We start from the raw sequence: 25065 nt of genomic DNA, 5'->3' as shown, positions 1-25065 counted from the left end.
CTCTGCTACAGATCTGGAAGTGGCAGCCTCTGAATGGGGATTTTACAGTCACAGGGCATTGTCAGAGGTTAGGGAGAGGGGCACAATCAGGCATAATGTACCCACAAATCAGTTCAAGTCCCTGTGAAGTGGTGCAGTTGAATGGAGTTTTCAGAAGGACTTTTTTATTGCTTGGATCTATAATACATCTTTTTAGAATGGGATGAATGAGTGTTCTTCTCCACTGACTGCAAAGAGAGCCTAGACAATTACCTTAGATGAGCCATCTATATTTATGTGTCCTAGATCAAGTGAGATTATTTGTACCTAAGATGCCTGAATTCCCCTGAAGGGTTTGCAAAGACATTCTAGTGCTAAACTTTGATTGAATTGGCCAAATGCTTCAGAAATACCTCTAGATGCCCACTGCCACTGGCAGGCACTTAACTGCCTTCAAATCTGGTCTCCTGGAAAATTCTGAAAATGTAGTCTTGTGTGAAGCTGAGATTCCTGCACGTGAGATCTTCAGAGATTTACAGGCATCCAAAGACACCAAAAGGTTTCTGCTAAGCCACAGTGAACTTAGAGGACTTCTGCATCTTCAAATGCCTCTAAAAACCTTTGTTTCAGGAGTCTGAAAATACCACAACAGGCTGAAATGCCTGCAAATTCAACACTTCTTGGAAGAGAGATACAGGGAAGAGAGACTTTTCACCAATTTTCTGGGTTTTGTTTTTTGTTTTTTGGTTTGTTATTTTTTTTCCACAGGCATACACTGGGTTGTTCTTCCAATGCTTTGAAAGGACCAGAAGCTGTTTATGTTCATGAGCACAATGTTCAGCCTGAGCCTTCTCTGGACAACATTCCAGGTTGGCCTAGTAAGCAGGCTAACCATTACTGTGCTGTTTTAATCTGCTCCAAGCACAACCAGAATCAGTTTATGTCTGCCTGAAAAACATTCTGTAGTTCCTTTAGTGGCCTGGTTTGTACAGGTATTAATCACTCACAGCCACCACTTGGGTAAAGCTGTAATGCTGCCCAAATCACCCTTCTGTGCCTCAGTTTACTTATGCTGGACGAAATAAAAACCATGTTTCAAGGCCTAGGGATGTATAGTGCCATATAAATATTGTTATTTATGGTGATGATGAGAACATGAGCTTTGTTTGGTACAATGACCTGGGAGTGCCTACTTGACATCATCTGGAAAAGACAGGTATTAACCTCTATGTCTGAAACACAGTATGTTGTTACTGCTCTCAGAGAAACAGAATTACCTCCTCTTAAAATCAAAGGTACTCTGCTTTACTTCAGTGAGATGTGGTGATGTCCACAGAGAACAAATCACTTCTGGCAAGTGGAGGCAGGATTTTCTTGGCTAGTAGGAAGAAGCATCAAAGGAAGAGAAGAACGATGGGACACAGCACAACTGGTTTTAAATACATGTAAGAGTCAAGTTCCTCTGGACAGCCCTACTGGTTGATTTGCCATTGTAAACACTCTGGGGAGTCTGGATTAAGAGAATGGGAGAAATGAGTGGATGGCACAAAGGTACTCAGGCACTCAGTGGAATAACTGGTAAAGCCTTTGCCAGCTGGCATTAGGCAGGGATATATTGCTCCCATCAGTGCAATGTCCTGGTACTGTGACTTTGATTTTTAGTGGGTGTTTGGTTATCCAAGTCCATGCCTTCTTCCAGTTTTGATCTGCTCAGATCACACTGAATTCCTGTTTAACAGTGAAGATGCTGAATTGGTCGTAACAAGGATGGGCTGTCATTGCACAGGCACTGGAGAGGGATTTGTGAATCATTTTTATATACTATGGTAAAGTGCAGAGAGCCTGAACTTTTAAGCCAACAATGGCCCTTCCCCAAATTAAGGAAAATTTAAGGATGGCCTGAACTAGTTGACTTGGAGTTCTTGAATTAAAATATACCTTGGAAAAGGAGGAAATCAAAATATTATTAAGTCTGCAGCAATCTCATGCATTTAAGCTCCTGAAGGGCTTGTGTTTCTTTACTCTTGAGGTTCATTATGTCACCAGAAAAGCTTTACTATTTTACTGTGGAAGTAACATAGCCATGAAACATTAATTTCCAGGAATGTGGAAACCATGAAATATGGGTTTTTCTACTAAATTAAGATTTTACTTTTCTCTCTTCACACATAGTTAAGGGAACCAATTTTCATTATATGTTTATGTATATGCATTCTGGAAATTCAAATAGGAAAGATATACAAAACATAGGAAGAACATTTTTACCCTGAAAAATGTATTTCACTGGTAACCACACCAGTCATTTATATTCTGCTTTTCATCCTAAACCACTTTGCATTCTATATCCATCTTGGAACCACGTCTCTCATTACTGAACTGCACCCACTCTGGTGTGTACACGACCAGCTGATTTATTCTGCCCTGTGAGATGTGGCAGCTGTTTAGATTTGTATAGAATTCTTTACTTCCCTATTCCAACAGTGCTGTTCTCTCACCATTGCAGTGACCAGCACCACTAATTTATGCCTGGCACAGACACTGTACAAGGATCTCCTGCAGTCCAAGTATTCTGCACCATGGCAGATGTCTCTGGCTGGAAGAAAAAAGGGTGAAGGACAAATGAATTTGTAATCCATGTAGAGGCCTTTAAAATATTCTCCTCTTACTGCTAACCAGTGTTACTAATTTTAGGACTGATGCCTTTTCCTGAAAAAACAAATGACCAAGCCTGACAGAGCTCAAGAAGTGTTTGGACAATGTTCTCAGGTACACGGTGGGATTCTTGGGGTGTCCAGGAGCTGGACTTTGATGATCCTTGTGGGTCACTTCCAACTCAAGATATTCTATGATTCTAAGATTCCTTCAACTATCTGCACGTACTCACATGCCCACAAAGTCCACATCAGTTTTTAGCAGCCTTGGCAGAATGAAAGCAATGTAAGTGGCTCAAAGGGAATGTGAAGCCCTTAGTTCTGGGGACAATTCCAGAATGCAAGTGTTCACCTAAGGTTTCTAACAATGTTACATACTAAATTTGTGTCCATTACCAGTTAAACAGAATGGAAGAATTAGCCAAAACATCCCAGAAGCATCTGTGTTATGGCTTTCTAGGCTATAAGACACACCAGAATATTCACCAAATCACAGGGTGGTTTTCCTTAATGCTACAATTAGCAATGGAACATAAACAGCAGAGTTACAGGATAAGATTTGATGGCAGAAAGCCCTCTGCCATAAACTGGAAATTCTCAGCATGTGCAACCATACTGCTAGAGAAGATGAGTTATGCAATTAAAATCAAAACTGGAGATTTGTTATCAAAGGATGGCTATGTGCACTAAAATCCAGCTGAGAGGTTCCCTGATCTCAATATCTTCAGGCTTCTTTTTTAGTTAATCTAACACAGCTGACAGTATTTGACACGGCCAATTGTGCCTACAGTCATGTGAAGGATGTTTTATAGAACTCCTCTCCATCAGAACACGGAGGTTTGTCATTATGCAACTCTTTATAAAGTCTAAAAAGCTTTGCAAGAATTGCATTTTAGGGGAGTAAGACATGATAAAAATTCTGACAGTCAGAGCAGTTCTTTCTAACATCACCATTAACTGTTAAAATTTTGAACAAGCCTTAATAACATTTTAAGTGCAATTTATTTTAAATGTTCAATTCAAAAGAAATATTTTATTTTGCCTTAATAAAAAAAAATTAATCAACTTGGAAAACTGTGGTTTCGTGGTTTTCCTTCATAAAGAATTTCAAAATTCTCCCTTCCTGCCTCCATTCAGAACGAAAACAGAATTTCAAATTCTGAATTTGTTTGCAAAATAAATCTCTGTCCTCTTACAGCATTTTCAGTGCCTGAGTGAAGAGGACAAGAGGTTTAATGCATAATTTCTGTGAGCCTTAAGGAGATGGGGTGTGTGTTAGTGTTTTCAAATCCAGGCTTATACAGCTGCTGTTTGAGTATAAATCATAGAAGCTTTTGGTTGCACTAACACCCTCTGCAGTTTAGCACAGCTGTTAATTAATACAATACTGTATTAGTTCTTCTTATAGTCTTACTATTAACGGCCCATGAAATCCCATTAGCTCTGCATATGGTGCCAGACTTGTTCCCAATGTGGGAAAGAAAGAAAGGCACAGTGGTATGAATAATAAAGAGAAGCTTTCAAGTGGTTTCCACTGTGAACATTTTGAAAAAAATATTTTCCAGAATGTAATTTGTGGGGCAAGCTTTTCACAAAATTTCAATGCAAACATGCATATATTTGTCAGCTAAGTTCTCCCCCAGAGTGTGAAATCCCTTATGCACCACTATTGTTCTGTGGCAGAAACATCAGGAAGATGAAGTAGTTCCTGAAAATGGAAAATTAACCAGGTTGGTTTATTGTCCAAATTGACAGAAATGAAAAAAATAAATAAACTGCATAGCTGATGCCAACAAAAAGATAAAACTTCCCTTAGATTTTTGGTTTAAATATTTTAAAGTACAGATAGTGAGAACAGTCAAAATTCGGGTTCAGTTTTCCAAGAAGTTATTTGAATTTCCTGCTTCAGTGATCTGACACAACCCTCTTAAATTCCAAGAAGATTTAAGTGCTATAGTAAAAACCAGGCTTATTTAACACCTCATACAGAACACTCCAAAATGTATTAGCAACTACAGAAAATTCAGCCCTAATTATTTTCTACTAGTTAAGTTTTATCCAGTACTGACTCCTTAATGAAAGAGAGATCCAACAAGGAGCTGTTAGAAAGACTTTTAAAAATGGAAAGAATGACGAAGCGGGCAGGATTTAGAAGCAGACAATTCCCTGGAGAAGCTGACTCCATTGTAATTCTCTCCTGACCCTTCAGGAGTTGCTGCCCTAGAGCTGCAGTAGCAGCAGTGCATGGTTAGGAGTATTCCAACAGATGCTTTTCCTCTTCCCAGTCCAGTGGTTCACCCATAGTCCAGTCTCTGCAGTTCCACCAGGCAATCAGGAATGGCCAGGGCCTTTCTGCATGGCCAACATCCAGACAGGGACACACTGCTCAGGGAATCCCTCCTGCCTCTCCTCCCGCAGGATGGTGAGCCCGCTCATTTCAATGAGGCTGTGGAGGATGTTCAGGTCTCGGATCACGCTGCTGTCCAGGCAATCCAGGGTACAGCCCTCCCTGGCTACATTGTCCTTGAGAATGATAACACCATTAGCCTTCAAGCCATTCTGGCACCGGATGAGAAACTCCAGGAGATCTTTATCTGTCAGATAGCCTACAGATGAAAAGATGGAAAATAGATCACTGGTAACCACCCAGACCCCCCCTGTACACATCAGAATGGTGCCTTGACCTGAGTCTCCACACTCTGTTCATTGCAGGAGTTCTAGTCCCGACAGATTTAATTAGGAAAAGTTGGGCAAATCAATGAGATCAACAGATCTAAACTCAAATCAAGATTTAGGAACCATGTTAGTAGTAGCAACAGATGTGGACAGAAGCCAGTGAGGAGAGTGGAGAAAATACTGGGTGCTGAAGGGTTCTTTAATCTGGTGGTTAAAGCCATAATAAGAATCAGTGGCAGGAAGCTGGAGCCAGACAAATTCATATTGGGAATAAGTGACAACTGCTTAACAGTGTAAGCAATTACCCATTGGAAACTACCAACAGAAGTGGTGTTTACCACCTCTTGAAGACCTCAAATCAAGTGGTTGAACTTCTCAAGATATATTTTAATTGAACACAAACTAGTGACTCAGTACAAGGGTAAAGGAACGAATATAATAGCTTGTGATATAGAGTAGGTCAAACTAGATAACCTAACAGGTAATCTAGATAATCCAAATAGGTAACAACTAATCCATTCTGTCTTTTAATGCTAAAAAATCTCTATGACTTTGTGTAACATTATGGACCCTTCAGTGGAGTTCTGGATCAAAGATGCAACGAGGAATGCAAGACCTGCTAATTGAATTCTTTGTACTACTCCATACTTCTGGGATTTCTGCATATAGGCATACATTTAAAAGTAGTACTTTTTTCAATATGTTATGGAGATGCTGGGTTTTATCCTTCCTTCTCAAAGATCAGGACTTCTGTTACGTTGAGGACAGTGGTGTAGGGCTCAGAGAAGATCAAAGTGAGAACTCTCATGTGTGAAACATCTAACATGAATTAACAAGGACAGGTGATCAGAAACTGAGTGAAAAACTTGAAAAAAGAGATAGTTTGTATTTTCTTGTCAAATATTTAGTTTTCTGGATGGAAGATTTAAACTTTAATAACTGGAAGTTGTCATTTCAAAACAACATTTCGACAGAGCATGACAAGTTTCTTTAACCACCCCTCCCAAAAAAAGGAAAAAGAAAAAAGCCCCCAAGCCTAAAGCTGAATACTTTTCAAGTTGAAGGGAAATGGTAATTTCTATATGAAATGTAAACTTGCCTTTTTTTTTTTTAATTTAAATAACTGCTAGGGCTCACATGCTTATGCATTCATAAGAAAAATCAAGATTGCAATGGCAAGATTCATTGAAGCTTTTGAGCACTGATTTGGAACTTATTGTTCTCTTAATGTGACTTTTAGTGTAGTTTCCCAAGAAAATGAGATCTTCAAGGTATGGCTCTCTAGCAGACAGTCCTGCTTTTGCTCCACCAAATGAACTTGTTGGCATATTTCAGCCAAATTCAGGATGGGGTAGAAGTTTGATTAATGATTAAGATAATTACTATTTCCTTGAATTTGATGGAGGAAGAAGATTCAGATAGGTGTCTATGCCAAACAAAAGGCACACACTGCCTTTGACAGCAGCCACAAAGCTGACCAGCAGAGCATGGGACAGGTCTGAGCTCATTTATCCCCAGGTTGACTCAGATTTGCTCAAAAGATGAGGCAGGAGCTACATTTACTGCAGTGACTCGTTATTCAAGAAAAGCAAAAACACAAAGGAAAATGATACTGGTTTGCTTGTACAGCTGTAAAGACTTGTTCTAAGCAGCTCAGTTTCATTACACTTTAAGACTGTGTGTAAAGGACAAGTAAGTGTTCCTGAATAAAACCTCTCCTGTGCTAATTTCTCTACTTTATCTTTCTTTTTGTCTAGCAAGAAACTATCTCCAGTGTTTTGGATAAAAGGAGTTGTTCAGACCTCCTCTTGTGCTTTAAAATAATGCCTTCTGCCAGCTGCAAATGCATCATGGACACTTTGATCCACAGATTAGGAGAAAACCCTCTTTCTGCAGCAAGTTTGCTAGGAAAAATTATTTTCTTTCTTACACATGTAAGAAACATGGCCCATATTATCTGATTGCCAGTCTGTTGCTCTAAATGCTGCAGGATATTCACTGCAGCAGAAACATCAGATATTTCCTATAGGAGAGTCTGCTGTGGGACATAGCTAAGGGAATCTGTTTAATAAGTATCAGTGCATGTATAAGACATGATCTGATTTACAGGCATTGGTGTATCTGTCTGCAGCAAGGGCAAGTAAGAAGCAGGATTCCTGCTCAAGAAAACCCATATATAAGGCCTCCTCCTCAGCTGCACCTCAGCATCCAGGCTGCTTTCCAGGAACCTTCCTCCAGTACCTGACCTGAAAAAAAACCACTTAATTTGTACCCAGTGTGCACATGGCTTGGGGGAACTCTCAGAAGCCTCTTGTGATATTTTAGGAAGCAGTCCCAAGAGTCTGAGAACCTCCCTTTACAGCTGCACCATTCTTGAGCACAGGCTGTATATTCTCTGAGACGTGGGGCTGGATGACTGATGCTGCACTAACCTGAAACCCACTGAATCCAGATGACGTCGTATCTCTGTGGGGCTGGAGTGAATTCCTGGAGGCTTTTGCAATAATACATCTCTACTCTGTCCTCCTTGCCCTGCAGGTAGTTGGGGACCTCAGCCAGGAAATTCTCCATCATATCCACCAGCTCCACGCTCTTGAAAACCGGCAGCAGGACGTGTTTGCTGATACGACCTATCCCAGAGCCGCAGTCCAGGGCGCGGTTGGTGCCGGCCTTCCCCACCCCCTGTGGGACACAAGAAGAGAATCTGAAATCTGAAAAACACCACACCTGAAAGATCACAGCAACTGTGTTATCCACTATGGCCTTTAGCCCACCAGATCTTGTCTCCTTTTTTTCTGCAGGGCTGTTGCAGGATTGGTAAGAATCAATCCAGCCCTGGGTACCGCTGTGTGAGCCCAGCTGGGCTGCCACATTCCCAGGCTGCTGCTGGGGGGACTTCCTTACTGGATTTTAAGTTTTTGCTTGGTACAAGAAGAGAAAAAGTCTTTCAGAAGCTCCTAGCATTCTCAGAGGATCCGCTGCTCCTTGTAAAGTCCTTGCAACTTCAAATATTCACACCTGACAGCTGACTACATGGCTAGATAAGCCTCATTCTGTGTCTTGTAAAGGCTTAACAGAAAAGGAAGCATATCCCAAATAGTGCATGCAAGCAGTAACTTCTGCAGCACAGAACTCCCAAGGTTGCCACAGACATTTCTGCAGATACACAAAATCCCTGGGATCAGGGATGCAGTTCTTAAAACAAGCTGTGTTTGAACAAAGATCTTGGAGTGGTAGGTAATGTGTGACAGCTCACAAAGTTTTGGCTGGAGCATATACAGGATTTCTTTTAGGCATAGCAACAAGAAAGATGATTGAACAGATTTTGCTTAACTGTTCCTTTTTTCTTCATAAATGTCATCTTTGGACAGAGATCAGACATGAAAAAACATGGTACAAAGGCTAAGGCGATGAGAAAATAATAAGTGCTGTAAAAGGAGCTTTATAATGAAAGCTGTATTTCACCCCTAAAGCTTCCATTCTAGCTATAAAAAGGCTCTTAAGAGCCTGCTGTTGTCCTGTAAAACAGAAATTCTAAGTCTGCACAGGCACTGAGTGTGGGATTGGAGCTCCCCTGGCCAAAGTTATCTGTTGAACAAATACATTAAAAGCAAATGTAAACACCTTTTCCCTGTCCCCTGGAACCGAGCTGAAGTGAAAGCTATGGGCCAAAGTCCCTGCTGCAACTTCACTGCTCTGAAAGGAAATAAGCCCAGGAAAAGTCTTGCTCTTCCCACTTATTGGGAGACCCCCTCTGTAACGATCAAGCATAAATCATGTAACTCACACTTTTCTGGCCTTGCTTCAGTGGGTAATTCAGTAGATTATTAAGGTCAAAGGACAGCACTGTCAATGACATGACTATGAATAGCCCAGCTGAGCATCCGATTACATGGAGTAACTGTAGAAAGAGCACACGCGTCTCAAGGGCTCTCACCAGTCCCCAGGGCTGCTGGTCCCAATTTGTATACCAGGAAGATTAATCTCCTGATGTGTGCAAGAGCCCACAAGCCTTCAACCCTACAGGACTCTGGAGACTACCTGTTTGTAGTTAGCCAGAAAATGGGAGCCATTGCTCATTCACAGGCTGCACTTAGGAGCACGTGGCTTTTCCTGAGGACCAGACTAAGCTGTAGCAAGGAGCTCATGAAAGGAGAAGGAACTGTGTCTTGGATCTCTACAAGGTGGTTTTCCATACTGTTTGCCAGCAGGCACATGCTGGTCTAGTGATCTGATCAAGTAAAAGTCTCTGAGAAAGCTGGTGAGAAAACTGGGAGGACTTACCAAAACAACCGCCAGAATTCGACAAAAAGCCACGTAGCTCCCTCAACATTTGTGATTCAGAGAATCTACAATCCCAGCAGCTCACTCAAAACAGGGAATTCATCTCCCGTGATATGTCACGGCAAGGACCTCTGATGACACACCCCTGTTTGCCATCGAGAGGAAGGAAAGGGAACAACCATGGGAGATGAAGTTCGATCCCACACTTCGCTGAAAAGGAGCGAGAGCATCAGGCAGTGAGTTGAGAAGCCTTGTGAAAAACCACGGCTCCGTCTGTAATGAAAATGTTGACATAATTCCATGTTCAGCTAATATATTTTCAGTTTGGAAGTGCTCAGGGCTTTGACAGAGTATTAACATTTTCTTTGGAAGGCAATCATTTTCCCAAAAGCCTAATTGAGTTGAAAATCAGACTCCTTATTTAAAAAAATAGTATAAGTGAGAACTGTAAGCCAGAACAGGCTTCAAAATTTAAGACTGACTGCTCCTCTGACTACCTGCCTCCCCACAGAATCACCACCCTTTAGGACACATATTCACCCACAAATTCTTCTGTAAAGCTAAATAGGATGGCAAAAAATTTCCTTAGGGATAAAAGAGCTGTGGAATATGTTCTTGATGCTACTTCAGGTCTTGGAAGGGCAGGAAGGAAATGTAGGTATGCAGGATAAAAAGGAAATCAGAATTCAAGAAATGGATAAAAATCATAGTAGTTTTCCTTCTAAATTAAAACAAAAAAAAGCATGTTTTCAACAACATCTCTTCCATTATCCTGATCAAATAGGAGAAAAATCACTTTCAAGAAGCTTTTAATTCAGCAAGTAACCATTGAGGCAGATGAACTGGAGGCTAGAAAGGGAGAAAGGGTTTAGGGCAGAAAGGGAGCTATAAAGTTAACATAACCTCCTTCTGTATTATTTTACACACCTATAGCTCACAACTGTTCCTGAATTAATGGTTTCTTTGTTTTCTTTATTTTCTTTTTTACTCACTACCTCTGGATTAGGCACTTGAAAACACGGTGTCTGTGTGGACATCAAGGCTTTACCTGGCATTAACACACTGCCATAAATATCCAGGGCTGGAGCTCTGCTGATAACCCTTCATGTAGGGCTGTACCTGAGACAGCCTGGAGCTTGTCTGCACAGCACTCTTGGCTCAGGGCATGTTGCTCTTGGTTTGAGTTCTGCCCACACACACATAAAACCTCTTAACTTGAGCACAGTGGCACTTTCAACTCCGTTTGACTCGCCTGGGAGGGAGACAGGCTAAAATATAAGTGAAGTTCTCAGTCCTTTCTGTAATTCCTTCCATGTGCCCAGGCAAGATAAATTCTCCAATGGTACAGAACTCTGTAGCTCAGTTTACAGTGGTGCTAAGAATCATGCTAAGAAATGCCATACCTGAAGGTATGCAACATCAGTCATGGAAGGGAAATGTCACTGTGTGGCATTTCCACACCAGCCAAACTGACTCAAGAGGGGTAATTTGAGTGGAACCGGGCAACTGTTTTTCAAGGAGCACTAGTTTTGCCAGAATATAAAGTTTTTGAAGAATAAAACTCTCTGTGAAACTGGTATTTCAAATCTAGAGAACAGTTATAGCCAAAAGAACATGGGAAAGAATGTTGAAAATGTCAAAAGACTTCTTTTTCACGACTTTCAAGGAAAAAAGAAACCAAACTTGTCAACTTTTCATTTCTAAAGAGTGTTTTTTATTTTGGAACTGACTTGAACTCTTGAAAACAAAGGGAAAAGTTCTTCAGAGGGTAAAACAATAAAAAATTGTTTAGCTGATCTGAAATTAATTTTCCTATTTTCCAATTTTGTTAAACTTCTCTTAAAAAGAAATTATAGTTTATATGAGGGTGAAGCAGAAGATTGGGCTTTTTCTATCTTGATCACCTTATTGGACAAAACACCTTTTCATAGAGCCATAAACTTGGTAAGACATAACTCAAATCAGATTTAGGATAAAGTCACTGCTACAGACAGCCAGTAAATATCTGTATCTGGTGGAGCAGGATTCAAATTTCAGCAGTGAGAAAGGAAAATAAACCATAAGTAACATAACCAATTGACTGCACCTCAACAGAGGACAAGCTTTAACAAATTAAATCAGCAAAATAAGCAAAACGAGCAGATTCCTTTCTGTTTCTTTTTTTTTTTTCTTGTTTGATCTTGGCCATTCAGAGTATCCTTTCTATCCCTGGCTAATTATAGGAGTTCTGCTCTGGAGTATTCTGTGTCTGTCATCACACCTGATGCATTGGGTATGACTTCTCTTTGGCATGTAAAACTCTGGTGCAGACTGTACTTCTTTCCTTTTTGGGTCTTGGAGATGGGAAAGTGTAAGAGTGTGATACAAACCTGCTGCTCAGGGAACCAACTCCATGTGATGTCTAGGAAGCGTGAAATCCTTCCCTGAGCACACAGTTATGCACCACTTGAACTCCACAAATGTCCTTAAAACAAGTCTTCTATAAAATGTAAAGAATGTGCCTCGACCGCATTTCGTTTTTTCTGCAAATGCCATTTTCAGAAATGTCATTCAGAAATGTCACCATCACGTTCAGCTCCTCACTGAACCTCCTTTCTATCTGATTTTGTGTGTGTAGAAAGCGTGGTGATGCACTGAGGCTCTGAAAAGCCTTTTTTTGCATTGGCATTAACACAAATGACTGTTAACATAAAAAAACATAGCTGCTCACTTGTGCCCTGCTGGCTCACGGCTCCAAAAGCCTCCCTCTATCAGGTACAGCAAACTTTGCCATCACTTGCCCTTCACTGCTATGCAGGATTTCTATTTTGTGTTAAGCCACACTCATTTTCCATCCCAATCCATTTCAACTGTATCCTTTTTTTTCCCATACACAACATGTAATTAACCTATTGAACAGGTTTTTTTCCCCAGTGGATCATTAAGGCTAAAAAAAGGTCATCTGGCTATCCCAAATTTGTACACTGGAGCAGAAAATTAAAGATCTATGGTAGCATTATATAGAACTAGTCATTTGGTCAGCAGGAGGACTTAAGAAATTTGTTTTCCTGTAGTTTTGTGGATTCTTTAGCATCTAATACTGTTGTTCAGCTAATTTAGTGGGCTCTCCCCCCGTGAAGAGGGAAGGGCAGTTAGGAAACCATCAGGCCACACTTCTGAAGAATTTCAGATTACCAAACACACGTTTAGGAACGAACAAGATTCTTAGAAACCTAAGGATCAAAGTGATACTGGTCTTAAAATCCCACTTGGCATCTCTCTGCAACTCAGGTCAAAGCAGACCTTTGAAGATGTTTACAGACCTTTAGTAATCTGCCTGAAATGGTCCTCAGTGACACTGGAATGTTCAAGAAAAAATATTTTGCTAATGTAAAGCCTATACTATATATTGCAAATGGAGAGGGGAGGGCTGGGTTTTGTTGCAGCATTCTCAGAAATATCTACAAACAGTCAAACCAGAAACTTGGCATTTAGTCTCAGCTACTTTCCCAAATGGACTGCAGGAATTTGCACAGACAAATCTGCTGCTGAAGCCAGCAAGGGTTTTACCATGAAAGGTCCCAGTCCTGCACTGAGAATTAATCCTCCATTCAAACACACCCCTAAGAACTCCTTGCACAATCCTCACTGCAGCTTTAGACAAAAGGATGTGAAACAGGTAAATAATGATGCAAGAACAGGCAAAATGCATATCTGGAGCCATTTAAAACAGATGTGACTGGGCACTGGGCATGTCATTTTGACACATCACCACTCCTTCTTGCAGAAGATGAGATTAGATGACTCACCCCAACAAACTTCCTGAGAAATTCCCTGGAGGATTCAACGTCTGTGTTGGAGAGCTCGATGTAGTCTCCCATCATTCCCTCTTCCGTGGCTGGCACATCCCGGTAGAAGTGCTTGGCCCTGGCGTAGAACTGCATCTCCCCATTGATGACTTGACTTGTCAAAGCATAAAGTTTCACTGCAAGCAGATAAATCACTATTTTATTGTTAATGACAGATATTTCTGGTTTAGTTAATGGCACAATGACAAAGATGTATGAACTGAAGTTGAGCCTTCAAACCACCAGACCTGTTTCTGAAGCAGCGGTGGAAGGAAAGGTGTTGGATTTAACCCTAGGAGACCTTGAGGGGACACAGTCTTTCTTGGGCAAATTCAGTGCCTCCCAGGCTCAGAGGGCACTTTTGTCATCCCTATATGTGTTCATGTCAGTGCAAGATCATTTCAAGTTTGAAGTGAACACACACACACCAAAGAGAGCAAGGAGTCTGAATTTTCCCAGAAAAGCTGTGGGTGGCATTTATTGCTATGCAGAGTCATCATTTCTGTAATCACAAACCTCACTGTTGTGCAGATTTCCAGATATGCTTTCCAGCCATTGACAGCTGCATGGAGAGTGCACCAAGAGGAGAGTGGATGAATGAGGCACTTGCCCTGGTTTATTTTTAGTGATACTGTACAGCCTGTGGCCCTGCAAGTAAGCTGAACCAAGGCACAGATGATAGTCTCAGGCCTAGATGGGTATACAGGAGGGGAGACAATTTAGGAGAGACAGTCCTAAATTTTCATCTGTCACAGATCAAGGAACAAGGTAATGAGTGGGTGATATACTGGAAGGTTCCTGTGTGCCAGAGGCTGGGATGTTTCTTTTCATTGCTTGGCTACTTTGATGGTAATATAAAGCAATCAGTAGTTTGAAGCTTGTTTTATTAAAACCTGTGAGCTTTGCTGGCTAAAGGGCTATTTCCCCTTATCTTTTAAAAAGCTGAGGTCTGTCCTCTGCATCCTGGGTTCTCCTATATTTGTTGTGCATCAGCATATCCAAAGCAGTTGTGTTTTGCAGCTCAGAAGTTTGGATTAAGGCAGGCTATAAAATTTGCTCGGAAACCATCCCCTCTGACTATTCTGTGTGCACATACAAGTGCCCAGGCATTTTCCTGTGTGCGTGACAGACCTTCCAACACAAACACAACTGCGAGCCTGACAGAGAATGCCAAGTAATAAGGAGGGATAGAGTCACACTGGGAACAATTCCTTGTGAGCACCACCTTGCAGTGTGAGACCAGCTCTGCTGCAGGTTCCCTGTGTGCTTGAGGAACTGGAAATGATCCAGCAGCAAACACCTTTTGGGTTAATAACAACAGGAAGGGAGATCTCCCTGCCACTGCACACACAGCAGGGCCAGGGAGCAGTGCTTGGTCACTGCATCTTTAAACTTCCCCAGGAGCACTGCCAATCACTGCTGGAAAGGCTCTGAACAGGCCATGCCTTGCTCATGCCAGCTGGGGAGCAGGAATTATGCCCTCCACACAGGGGATGAGAGTTAGGCCAGAGGCCCTGAATATAAGCCTGGAATGTATTTATTGAGGGCAAGCAAGCTCAGCAGGGAATGATAAGTGTGTGCCTGCCCATCCTCAGCAGGAGAATGACATTTTGGAGGCAAATGAGGGGGGGGACAAAGGAAGTAGGATGGGGAATAATTACCACCAAGGACCACTAACAGAATAGTGCTATTGGGTTACACATAAGCAGCATGCCCAGCATATCCTTCATCCAACAAAAGCAGCATTACAGCCCCTCTTGTCATCACCTGCTTAAGTCAACTGCTGAACGGATACTATTAAAGCTTTAATCCATTACACATTTATGTTATGCCTGAGAAATTTATACCACAAGAAGCACTGAGCCCAGCAAGGGTCAAACCTGAGAGTTTTACACACTCTGATTATATTCACATACTCAGAAGAAACCATTTAGCTGAAGAAATTAATACAAAGGGGGCAGCAGCCAATCCCCAGCACAACTTGGCCAGGGTGGTTCCCAGAGCCTGGGAAAAGGACTCCATTGGTGGCTGTGATTCTTCCAGTAAGTGATCTCCATCTTTCCCCAGGAGTGGCAACATCTTGTCTTCTGTGTGTCTCCTTTTGCTCCATTTCAGAGGCCAGCCTGTCTGGTGAACAGAACTGAATCCCTGCATGGTGGCTTTGCAAGATCTTCCATATAAGAGTCCAGTGATGATTCCAGGGCTTGTTTAATGGACCTGTCAAGGGACAGTGATTTATCCCATTTTGTTAAATTGAAGGGAAAGGCTTTTACAGGCTGTCTGCACAACAGGACAGCATGAACAACAAATATTCAGAGTCCTTCTACTCAAAACATGAGCCTGACCTGAGGCAACACATGGGGACGATATGCTGTCCAGGATAGCAGATCTGTAGTGTGTGCTCTCAGATTTCTCACTCAGAACCAGTATCAGGCTTGCAGAATTCCTGCCGGGACTTGCATGCACACACCAGCTGACTGCAGCTCCTCCCAGGCCAGCTGGGGCCCCAGAGCCCTGCCTTACGTGCTGGCATCCAAAACCAGCTCTGGGTCAGCATCCACGGGGGCTTCTCCACGCATCAAACTGTGCAAAGAGCTTTTTATGCACGTCTCCCACCCGAGGGCATGCAAGGACACAGGCTAACATAAAGACTGGCACTGTACTCAAAGTCTTCTCCTGTGGACCCACAGTCTCACTCACGCAGTGTGAGATTTCTAGAGGTGATTTTCACCTCTTGCTCCCTCGGTGTTACTCCTCCCTTTCAGGAATTTGCAGCACTGCCAAGTCTCCCAATGCACAACCCAATTTTCCAGACACAGTCAATCAGCCTCACCTCTGGTCTGCCTTGAAGCTGTGCCTGGCATGCAGCTCCAGCAGCAGATCCACAGGGAGAGGGAGCTTTGCAGCTTGCAGGAACCTACCCCAAAAGAGAAGTGCACGGAGGCACACAAGTCCTTGGTGGCACTCAGTGCTGCAGCCCTGCTCCAGCATGTCTCCCCCTCATCACAGGGCCTATCTAGCCAGAGGCATCTCCCTTTCCATGACCCATGTGGGACTATCTTGTGCATCAGGAAATGAAATACTTGTGAGGCCTGTTACAGATACACAGCCTGAGTTCAGTGAACTCTGTAAAGTAGGGCATGGGCAGGATAGGACGATGGAGGCTCTCAGACATTATAGAGTGGGCAGCTGTCTAACATATGAGGTTTTCTGTGTTAAGGCAGGTCACTTGTAAGATTTAAGGTTAGAAATGTGTTTCCAGTAAAGTAAGAAGAAACCTTTTCCATGGCACAGTTGTCCCTTGGCTGAATCTGCTGGCAAGTCCCCCAAGTGGAGACAGCTAAAGCAAACCCACTGCAAAATCAGGCTGAGGGCAGGAACTGGCTCCCTAAAGGTCACTCCAGTCATGAGACATTAATAATTTTCAGTCACTGCAAACACAGGCTGGATGCAGAGTGGTGATCTACAGCTGAATGCCAATGTGTGAACTAGACAGACACAACCCACCTGAGCCTTCTGCCCTGCAAAGTCCAAAACATTTTCTCTAATATTTTCTTATGGATCAGTTAAAAATGTTGTATTCCAGTGCATCTGGTCCAAATCTCTAAAGAAACTGAGGACTTAATAAACAATTTTGGGTGCAATCCCAACCTGCAGTACACTGTCCTACAGTTCTTGGTTGCAGGGTTTACTCAGCTAAATTTCTCTGGCAGAAGTAAATGCTGCAAGTAATTTTTTTGAAGTTTTTATTTCTGAACATTATTTAGTGGCTCCAACTGCTTTCTGCAAGACACTGAACTAATTCCAGTTTGGCTGAGTGTTCCCTTCTAAATGCAACATCTGCTTTGTGCATCAGTTGAAAAATAGTTATCTGTGTGCAGGGTAGAATTTACCTCTCAGCTGTGGTCTAAGAACCATGTAAATTCTGTTTTATAGAGGATGAACATCATCCCGCCCCCAGAGCAGATTTTACTTACAGACACGTGCCTCACACACAGGAATATTTGTCCCCAGGGATGGATCATCTAAGTTTTCCACTGCAGATCTCACCCCACTGGCACCGAGTCCCACAGCCCATGTAAACATGTGCATAATTTCCAGCATCTGAGCAGCTCCATTAAAGTCCACTGGGCTTAAGGGCACTCACACACATTTAAGTACATTGTTGGACCAGGGCCTAAAGTTACTCATGTCTTTTATTTATAAATGTTACCCTGGTCTGTAAAAGTGACATGTTTCTCTTAACAGGCTGTGATACCAGATATGCTCAGCTCCTAAGTAAACATGACTGAAAGTGCTCCACCACTGAACCTGGCAGTGGAGTGGGGGGAGCATGGAGTTAGCATAGCTTGAAGGAAGCTTTGTACCTTGCTGACCCTGGGCAGCACTGCAAGATTCAATGTGAGGCTTGATTTCAGCATTATTATTCATGCTTAGGGTTAAGGACATGCTTAACTACTCTGCTAGGTCACAGTCTTCTCCTGCTAAACGACTAAAGTGCTGCTTTAGTCATTTAATACTGTTTACATAGAGATATCTGGATCTAGTCTTGAAGCCTGAGAAGTTCAGTTCGATTCTGCTCAGCTCTACTCTGAACTGAACTGGAAAATGTCATTCTGCAGAGATGTCAGACCTGCCACATTCTGTCCTTTCCATTGCAGCACTGGATCACAGGATAATCCAGGTTGGAAGGCACCTCAGGAGACTTAATCCAATTTATGCTCAAAGCAGGGACAGACATGACAGCAGACGAGGTTCCCCAGGACTTTATTCAGCTAGAGTTAGAAAGCCTCCAGTGACAGACAATCGCATAACTTCACCAAGCAACCTGTTCCGATGCCTGACTGTCCTCTCAGAAAAAGAGTTTTTCCTTATACCCAGTCTGAACTACTTTTATTTTGATTTATAGCCACCGTCTCTTGTCCTCCTGCCTCTATGCAGAGCTCAGCTTCATCTTCTTCATGATCTTCTTGTAGGTACTAGCAAGGTGATGTTTGGTCTCCCCTCTGGCTGAACATTCCCCATTCCCTTAGTCTGTCTTCACAGGGCACGAGCTCCAGTTCCCCCACCACCCTGGAGGTCCATCCAGCTCGCTCCAGGTCATTTCACAAATGTGGTCCAATGACTGCTGCAGAAAAGGGGATAATCACTTCCCTTGATCTCCCAGCCATGCCTTTGTTATAACATCCCGGGGTACTGTTGGCTGCCTCTGCTGCCAGGACACGCTGCTGCTTCACGCTCAGTTGCTGCCCAGCAAAACCCAACCAGTGGGGCTGCTCCCCAGCCAGTCCCTGCCCAGCCTGGGGTGTTGCTGTTTTTCTTTCCAGGTACATGACCTGGCATTTGGCTTTGAATTTGAGTGAATTTGAATGGTGCCAGTTTCCCACTGCCTCCTTCCTCCAGCCTGTGTAGGTGGCTCTGCATGGCAGTCCTGACATGTTGTGAAGTTCCCTGGATGTGTATTCACAGTGCATGAGCTACCTGCCAGTACCTGCCCTCATGCCCACTTTTCCCTCGTGACAATAACCATGGAGTGACACATATGGCATGTTCACAGGAAGCCTGGGCTCACAGTCCATTTTCCATGGAGTCAAAGCAATTTGGGTAAGCTGGCAACAGGCTTGGAAGCTCTTTAGTGAAGTTTCAACGAGTCAGGTCATGCAAAGCCTGGCAGAGGGGATCTCTAGTCTGATAGGAACATTTTACACAGCTTCTTGGCTGGGAATGGAAATTCAAATAAAATTCAGACAAGAAATAAAATATAGTTTTACAAGAGTGAAGCAATTAGGCCTGGAAACAGCTTAATGGTGACTGATGGATTCTCAGCTATTTGAAGCCCTTAAACCAGGATATTTTTGTTTTCATAAATACATACTGTTACCCAGACATAAGTTACAAGCTGAATGCAGAACTTTCACATGAAAAACTAAGCTAGATGGTCATAATGGTATTTTCTAACCTTAAAATGATCTATTGGTACTTACACTAACAGTTAACAATGTAGAAAATCCTGCTCAGTTTCTAATATGTTGTGTTTATTTTTAAAACAGTGAAAGAATAACATTTTCATAGACTTCTTGAGACTTCATGGACCTGTAATTGACTTCTCTTCCTTTACATCTTTCCTTCCTGTCCATCATTCACAGCTACCTACCACTAAGTATAGGACTATTTATCTTCCACCTTTCATTTCAAATAGCTGCAGATACTGCTGCATTAAAAAAGCCCCATCAAAATACTAAGATAACAAACAGAAATGCTTTTTTCTCTTTACAGGACTAGTGAGTTCTACCCTCCTGAGCAGAGTTCTCACTGGGATCTGTATCATTCACACAACCAGGTAAGATAATCCTCTCACCTAAACGGATCAGTCAGTTAGGAAGGAGCTCTCAAGAGTTCACTGTGAAGAGCAGTTTAACAGATTGCAGAGACTCATCCTTTCCATTTAAATTCTTACAGTTCTGACATTGAGTGTAGGCTGAATAATTCTGCTTAAAACAGAATGACTTGCTAATGTAATACAGACTCAAGTCAAATCTACTTTTTAGCTATATTATCCTATGGAAATTTTCTTTCTTGTTCAGGGTCGAATTTTCATAAAAAGAGAACATACATTTTCTGCATCTTAAAAAAAAAAAAAAAAAAAGATGTCTTGGGTATTCTGTACCAGAGGCTGTTACTGGAATTTGTCTATAAACAAATGTTTTAGAAGCATTTTCCTCGCAGAGAACAAACTGTAGGCTAGACAGCCTGCTGCAGAGATCAGGGTAAAGAAGACTCTTGAAAAAAAATTTAAATCATTACCTTCCAAGTACTTGTCCAAAACAATACAAACAACAGGGCTAAGGACACCCAGAATGACAACAAAACATGCATCAGGCAACAGAAAGTAAGGCCTGTCAGCTCTGCTAGTTTTGCATTTGTCCTTCCAAGTTCCAAACAGGTCAAAGCGTGTTTTACTCAAACAGTGACAAAAAAAGGAACTGTCTGCCAGACACCAAACCTTTCTTTCACTCTGGTCTTTCCCTTGCCCTCTTCTAACAATTCCTGGAGTACTAAGGTAAAACAACAGGGTACTAAATTAGAGGGAGCTGAGAGAGAGGGTGCCAAACGATTCCAGGCTTCTCTAAACTACTACACTTACTGCCATTAATGTGTCTGCCCTCTACCATAAAACATGATACACCTTCCCAGAGCATGGTCACACACAGACACTCCTGCCCACTGGCTACTCACCCAGGGGAAGCTTCTCCAGCAGATAAAGGTAACACTTAAAGAAGTCATTTTGGATGGCCTTGTGCAAGACAAAGGACATACTGTGGCGACAGAGTTCTTCGTCGGTCTTGTGCCAGCGCGACTTGAAGGCCAAATGTGCTGCCTTATACGCCATGATGAAGATGTTTTGTGAGGGTGGACAGCTGCTGGGGCTGGTGCTCTCTGCACGACCTGTCCTGCTGAAGAGGCAGAGGCAGTGTCATTTAAATTGTGGCAATGTGCTGTCATTCTATACCGGGGTGTGTGCCGAGAGCGGCGCAGGGGGCGGAGGCGGGCGCGGGGAGTGAGAAATGCTGGCTCTTGGCGCTGGCTCACAGCAAGCTGGGGAGTGTCGCCCTCTGAGACAAGCAGGTGCTGGAAAGGGGGAAAAAAAATCACCCAGGAAATTGCTTAGCCAGGGTAAAAGTATATCTACTCCAAGAAAGAGTAGCTTTAATTCAATTACACTTCTCCTAATCTATTCATCCTTCACTTCAAAGGAACTCAGATATTATCCAGGATCTCCCTCTTTTATATCTCACAGGGTGGTTTTGTTTCTGTGTGTCTCCCTCACTATTAGTTCTTCAGTCAACAGGAAGGCCAGAAGACAGAACACGGACGTGCCTCTACACAAACTGTGTCCTAATAAACTGTGATTATAGCAAGCAAAGAGAAAGCAACAGATTCAGCTTCAGGCTTTTGTCACTGTGTGTGACAGGGCAAGCTACTTTCTACAATTTGCCTGGGCTCATTTAATCTGGTTAAATCATATAGACTACCTCATCAGCAGGGACTAGCTGGAAGGAATTGCTTTCTGGCAACACAGGAATGGTAAAGTGAGGGAAGGATAAGAGCTTTTTGCTTTAGTTAACAAAATACACAGAAGAACAAAAGGAGATAAACTTCCTGTTGACAAACGTGGACAAATTTCTTGTCTGGGAAAGAGCAGGTTCAGGCCACTACATAAAGGGGGCTGCATACCACCAGTATGTCCCATCCCCCAGGAGGCTCAGGCCCTCAAGGGACAAGGGACAAGTACTGCTTCAAAACCTTGTTTGTCCCTTGGCAGTTCAGGCTCTTGGTGTGGTACAGCCTCAAGACTCTCGAGTTGCAAAGGTACCTGGCAAGGGGATAGGGACTTTGTACTGCCTGCACTGACCTCCACACAGTGTGCCCAGGAGTGCTTCTTTTCTTCAGGCTGTTTATTCCAGCTGTCTGCAGTGTAAGCAAACTATGACGCAGCAACACAGAGTCAGGAAGTTGGATGTTTCCAACACAAAAGGGCTGCCATATGTCCTGAGCAGTACTGCAACCTCCTGGCAAATATCTGGTCAAGCTTCTAAGAGCAGCACAAGGATGACCCAGCCTTTACCAAGGAAAATCACTAGTAATTTGGCTACAGGTGATGCTTTAGCAATGCATCAATTAAAGTCTGTTTTTTAACATAATTTTCCTCTTGGAGCAACCAGTCTCTGTTTCTCTGCTTTGATATTACTTATTCAAAGTATTTAGGGGCAAAACCATCCCTGGCCTTTTCTGTTTCCTTAAACTACCATCCTGTACTACTCATTCTCACCTAACTGCACTGGCACATGCTCCCCCAGCTGCTCCAGTCTACGTGATTGTGCAAATGTGTTGGTGAACAGATCAATGAATAAACCTTATTCAGAAAAATATACTTATTTTTCTTTTAAGTGGGATCAGTTCCCCAATCCAGCTCACAGCTGACACAAGGGAATTTGTCATGTGCTGCACTACGGGGGCTGGAGCAGCCACCTGGGATGGCAATGCGGAGGAGGGAGCCATCCAACAACAATACACAGTGGCCTTATCAATAATGCAGCTCTCCCTGCTTCATCCTGTCAGAGAGGTGTGCCCAAGGGGGTTCCACAACAGCCAAAGGTGATTTAAGTAATGGAAGATATGTTTCTACCTTTCCACTCCTTCCTGCTTGCATATTCCCTTGTTGAGGTGTCTGCTGAGACGTTCCAGGCTTTTTTTGTCTGGTTAGCACTATGAACAAGCTCAGTGCAGAGTTTACAACTGCCAGGGAAATGCAAGAGGAAGGTAGAAATGTGCAGCTGAGGATGGGATGGAGAGAGTGGGATCATGGGGGTGGTTACATCAGCTCTAGTGCCACTGCACCAGAGTCTGAGCCCTTCCTTGAACAGAGGGTGATGTTCACGCAGCCTTAGAAATTCCCTTGAAATAACTCAGTCTCAAAATTCCTCCCAGTTATGTATCTATCAGAGAAACCAGGCTCTCTCCAACTAATTCTGAAGTATCTGGGCCCAAATACAATACTGGTGCATGTCTTGGTTTTCTCACAGATCTGACCCTTTCTCTTTGCTTATCTATTTTCAGCCACTCACCACTCAGCGTGCCAGGAACGGATGTGTCAAGACAGCACCTTAATGCTTTGGAAAGCAAGCTGACAAAAGACACCCCTACAAGTGTCAGGACCCACCTGTTCAGCATTTGACACCCTGTTTCACATCTGTCATGGCTGCAGTTTTGGCAATGCCCATTGTGTAGCAAAGTGACCCCTCTACTTAGAGACAGCAGTGACTCCAAGCATGAAGCCCAAGTCCTGCCGTGTCCTAGTGGAGTCAAATGGTGGGATAGGACTATGGAGGGTTCTGGGACTACAGCCCCAGGAATCCCCATAGCTCTGACAGGCAGGAAGTCCACACGGGCCTCGGCTTTTAGGTGTGCCAGGAGGATGTGAAGCATGAAGGCAAAAAAGTGCATTCTCTATCATTTTAATGCCCTGCTAGTGATCTTCTCATAACATACTCTTCCTAGTCCACTTTCCTTAGGAAAACAGCATAACAATCATGTTTTGTATGTCTCTGTCGCTGACTTTTACTACCCCACCACCAATCAACATTTAAACCTCTCCATCTCAAACAGATCCCAGAACTATTTCAAAGATTGCATCAAAACTGTAGATGAGGTAGAGACACAGGTCTCATCTCAGTGTCACTCAGCAAGGTGAGCCTTGCTCTTATGAGACACTATAAAACCCATAAGGATGGTTGGGCACATCCACACTTGTCTTTCCATGGTACCATTCTCAGCCACCCAACACAAAGGTGTCAAAAAAAACAGTTCTGAAAAAAATAGGATTAGTTCACAGAAACTGTGAACAATGCCAGAACTACAACATGCCCCACATTTACATTAACAAGAACTGTGGGGCTTGAGTATGGGCATGATGGCACCCATGCTACTTGTAGGATCACTACTGAAAAGTTTAGTTACCTTTCTAAAACAGCTATTTAGCTTTTCCTGAAGTTGAAGCCAGCTAGGCAGCCTTCCTCTTGGTAGGAGGGACAGTGGAGAATCTGGACCTCTGGACAACCTGAAGCCCTACACTAAAATAACAGTCTACACATCCATAATGCATGACAGTCCTTGGCTTCAACAGCTTTTAGTCTAAAATAAGAATGTGCTTGTATTTATGTGGGTAATAAAATAGTTCCTCTGTGTGTCTTCCTCTTCCTCCCTGTGAGATCAGGCAGTTCTAGGGAGGGTTTAGCATGGATTAAAATAAAGGATCAGCTAGAGCAGCTTCTCGTTAAAAGACCTTTAGCTGATCTCTGCCTGGGAGCAGCAGGTTTAAAATAAGGCATCAGATGGCTTATGATGAGTCGTGCAAGATCCAAGGTGGATCTGGTTGTTGGAGCATCGGGGTATTTAAAGAGAAGTTGTACTGGCCTTTGCATTAGTAGGTAACCACCTGTCTGTGCAGAGCTGAGCTGTACACACCACTTCTGAAACACATCAGCTGCACAGCAATGAAAAACAAAACCATGTGCACCAGCTCAACATATCACACAGATCACAAAGGGTCAATTTTGCCTTTAAATTACTGTGTTCTGCTTACAAAACACCTGGTATGCAATCCAATTTCCACATGGACAAACCATCAGAATTGCTGTAAGATGTCTCCTTACCTTAAAAAGGCCTCTATTAATTCTTCTCCCTCACACTCATGCCTGGCATATGCTGTCAGGAATAGATGTGGTTAAAGCAAGTAATTTTTGTTTTATCTTTGACAACAAGACTTTAAAAGTTCCTGAGAACCACAGGATGATGTTGACAGAAGAGGCACAGGCAGAGAGCACACGTGCAGTTGTGAGGGCAGAGAAGAACAGCTGCAGGTTGGGTGGCAGGTGGGAACCTTTACAACTGAACTGCTGCTGCCTGGATTGTTCTGCTGCAGCTTTGGGGGCTTATTTAGAGCAACAGTGAACGCCCATGTCTGGGTGTCAGGCTGGAAAATACTAATATGACAATGGATGCATTAATTGTCTGACTTTCTTAGTCACAATCCTCACCCACCTAAACTCCGCTCATGGGTCCAATTAGACTTAGCAGTTTTCAAAAGT

At 42.9% G+C, this 25065-nt stretch overlaps 1 protein-coding gene across 3 annotated transcripts in view; it reads right to left on the bottom strand.

Annotated features, from left to right (window-relative positions):
• Positions 1–4339: 4339 nt before the first annotated feature.
• The window catches only part of METTL11B (methyltransferase like 11B), a 30521-nt gene continuing 9795 nt past the window's right edge, over positions 4340–25065 (bottom strand). For 2 of the 3 annotated variants that reach the window (XM_018079113.2, XM_018079112.2), the window contains exons 3-5: positions 13379–13554; positions 7739–7988; positions 4962–5236 (exon numbers count right to left, since the gene is read on the bottom strand). In XM_018079113.2, coding sequence (XP_017934602.1) covers positions 4962–5236; positions 7739–7988; positions 13379–13554 — 701 coding nt within the window. Of the gene's footprint in view, positions 5237–7738; positions 7989–13378; positions 13555–20653; positions 20837–25065 lie in introns of those variants that run through there. The other variant, XM_008933899.3, reaches the window with a different exon arrangement.

The sequence above is a fragment of the Manacus vitellinus genome, unplaced genomic scaffold (assembly GCF_001715985.3).
Source record: "Manacus vitellinus isolate BGI_N305 unplaced genomic scaffold, ASM171598v3 scaffold_44_pilon, whole genome shotgun sequence".
Classification (NCBI taxonomy): Eukaryota; Metazoa; Chordata; class Aves; order Passeriformes; family Pipridae; genus Manacus; species Manacus vitellinus.
This window is presented reverse-complemented; position numbering and strand designations above follow the sequence as displayed.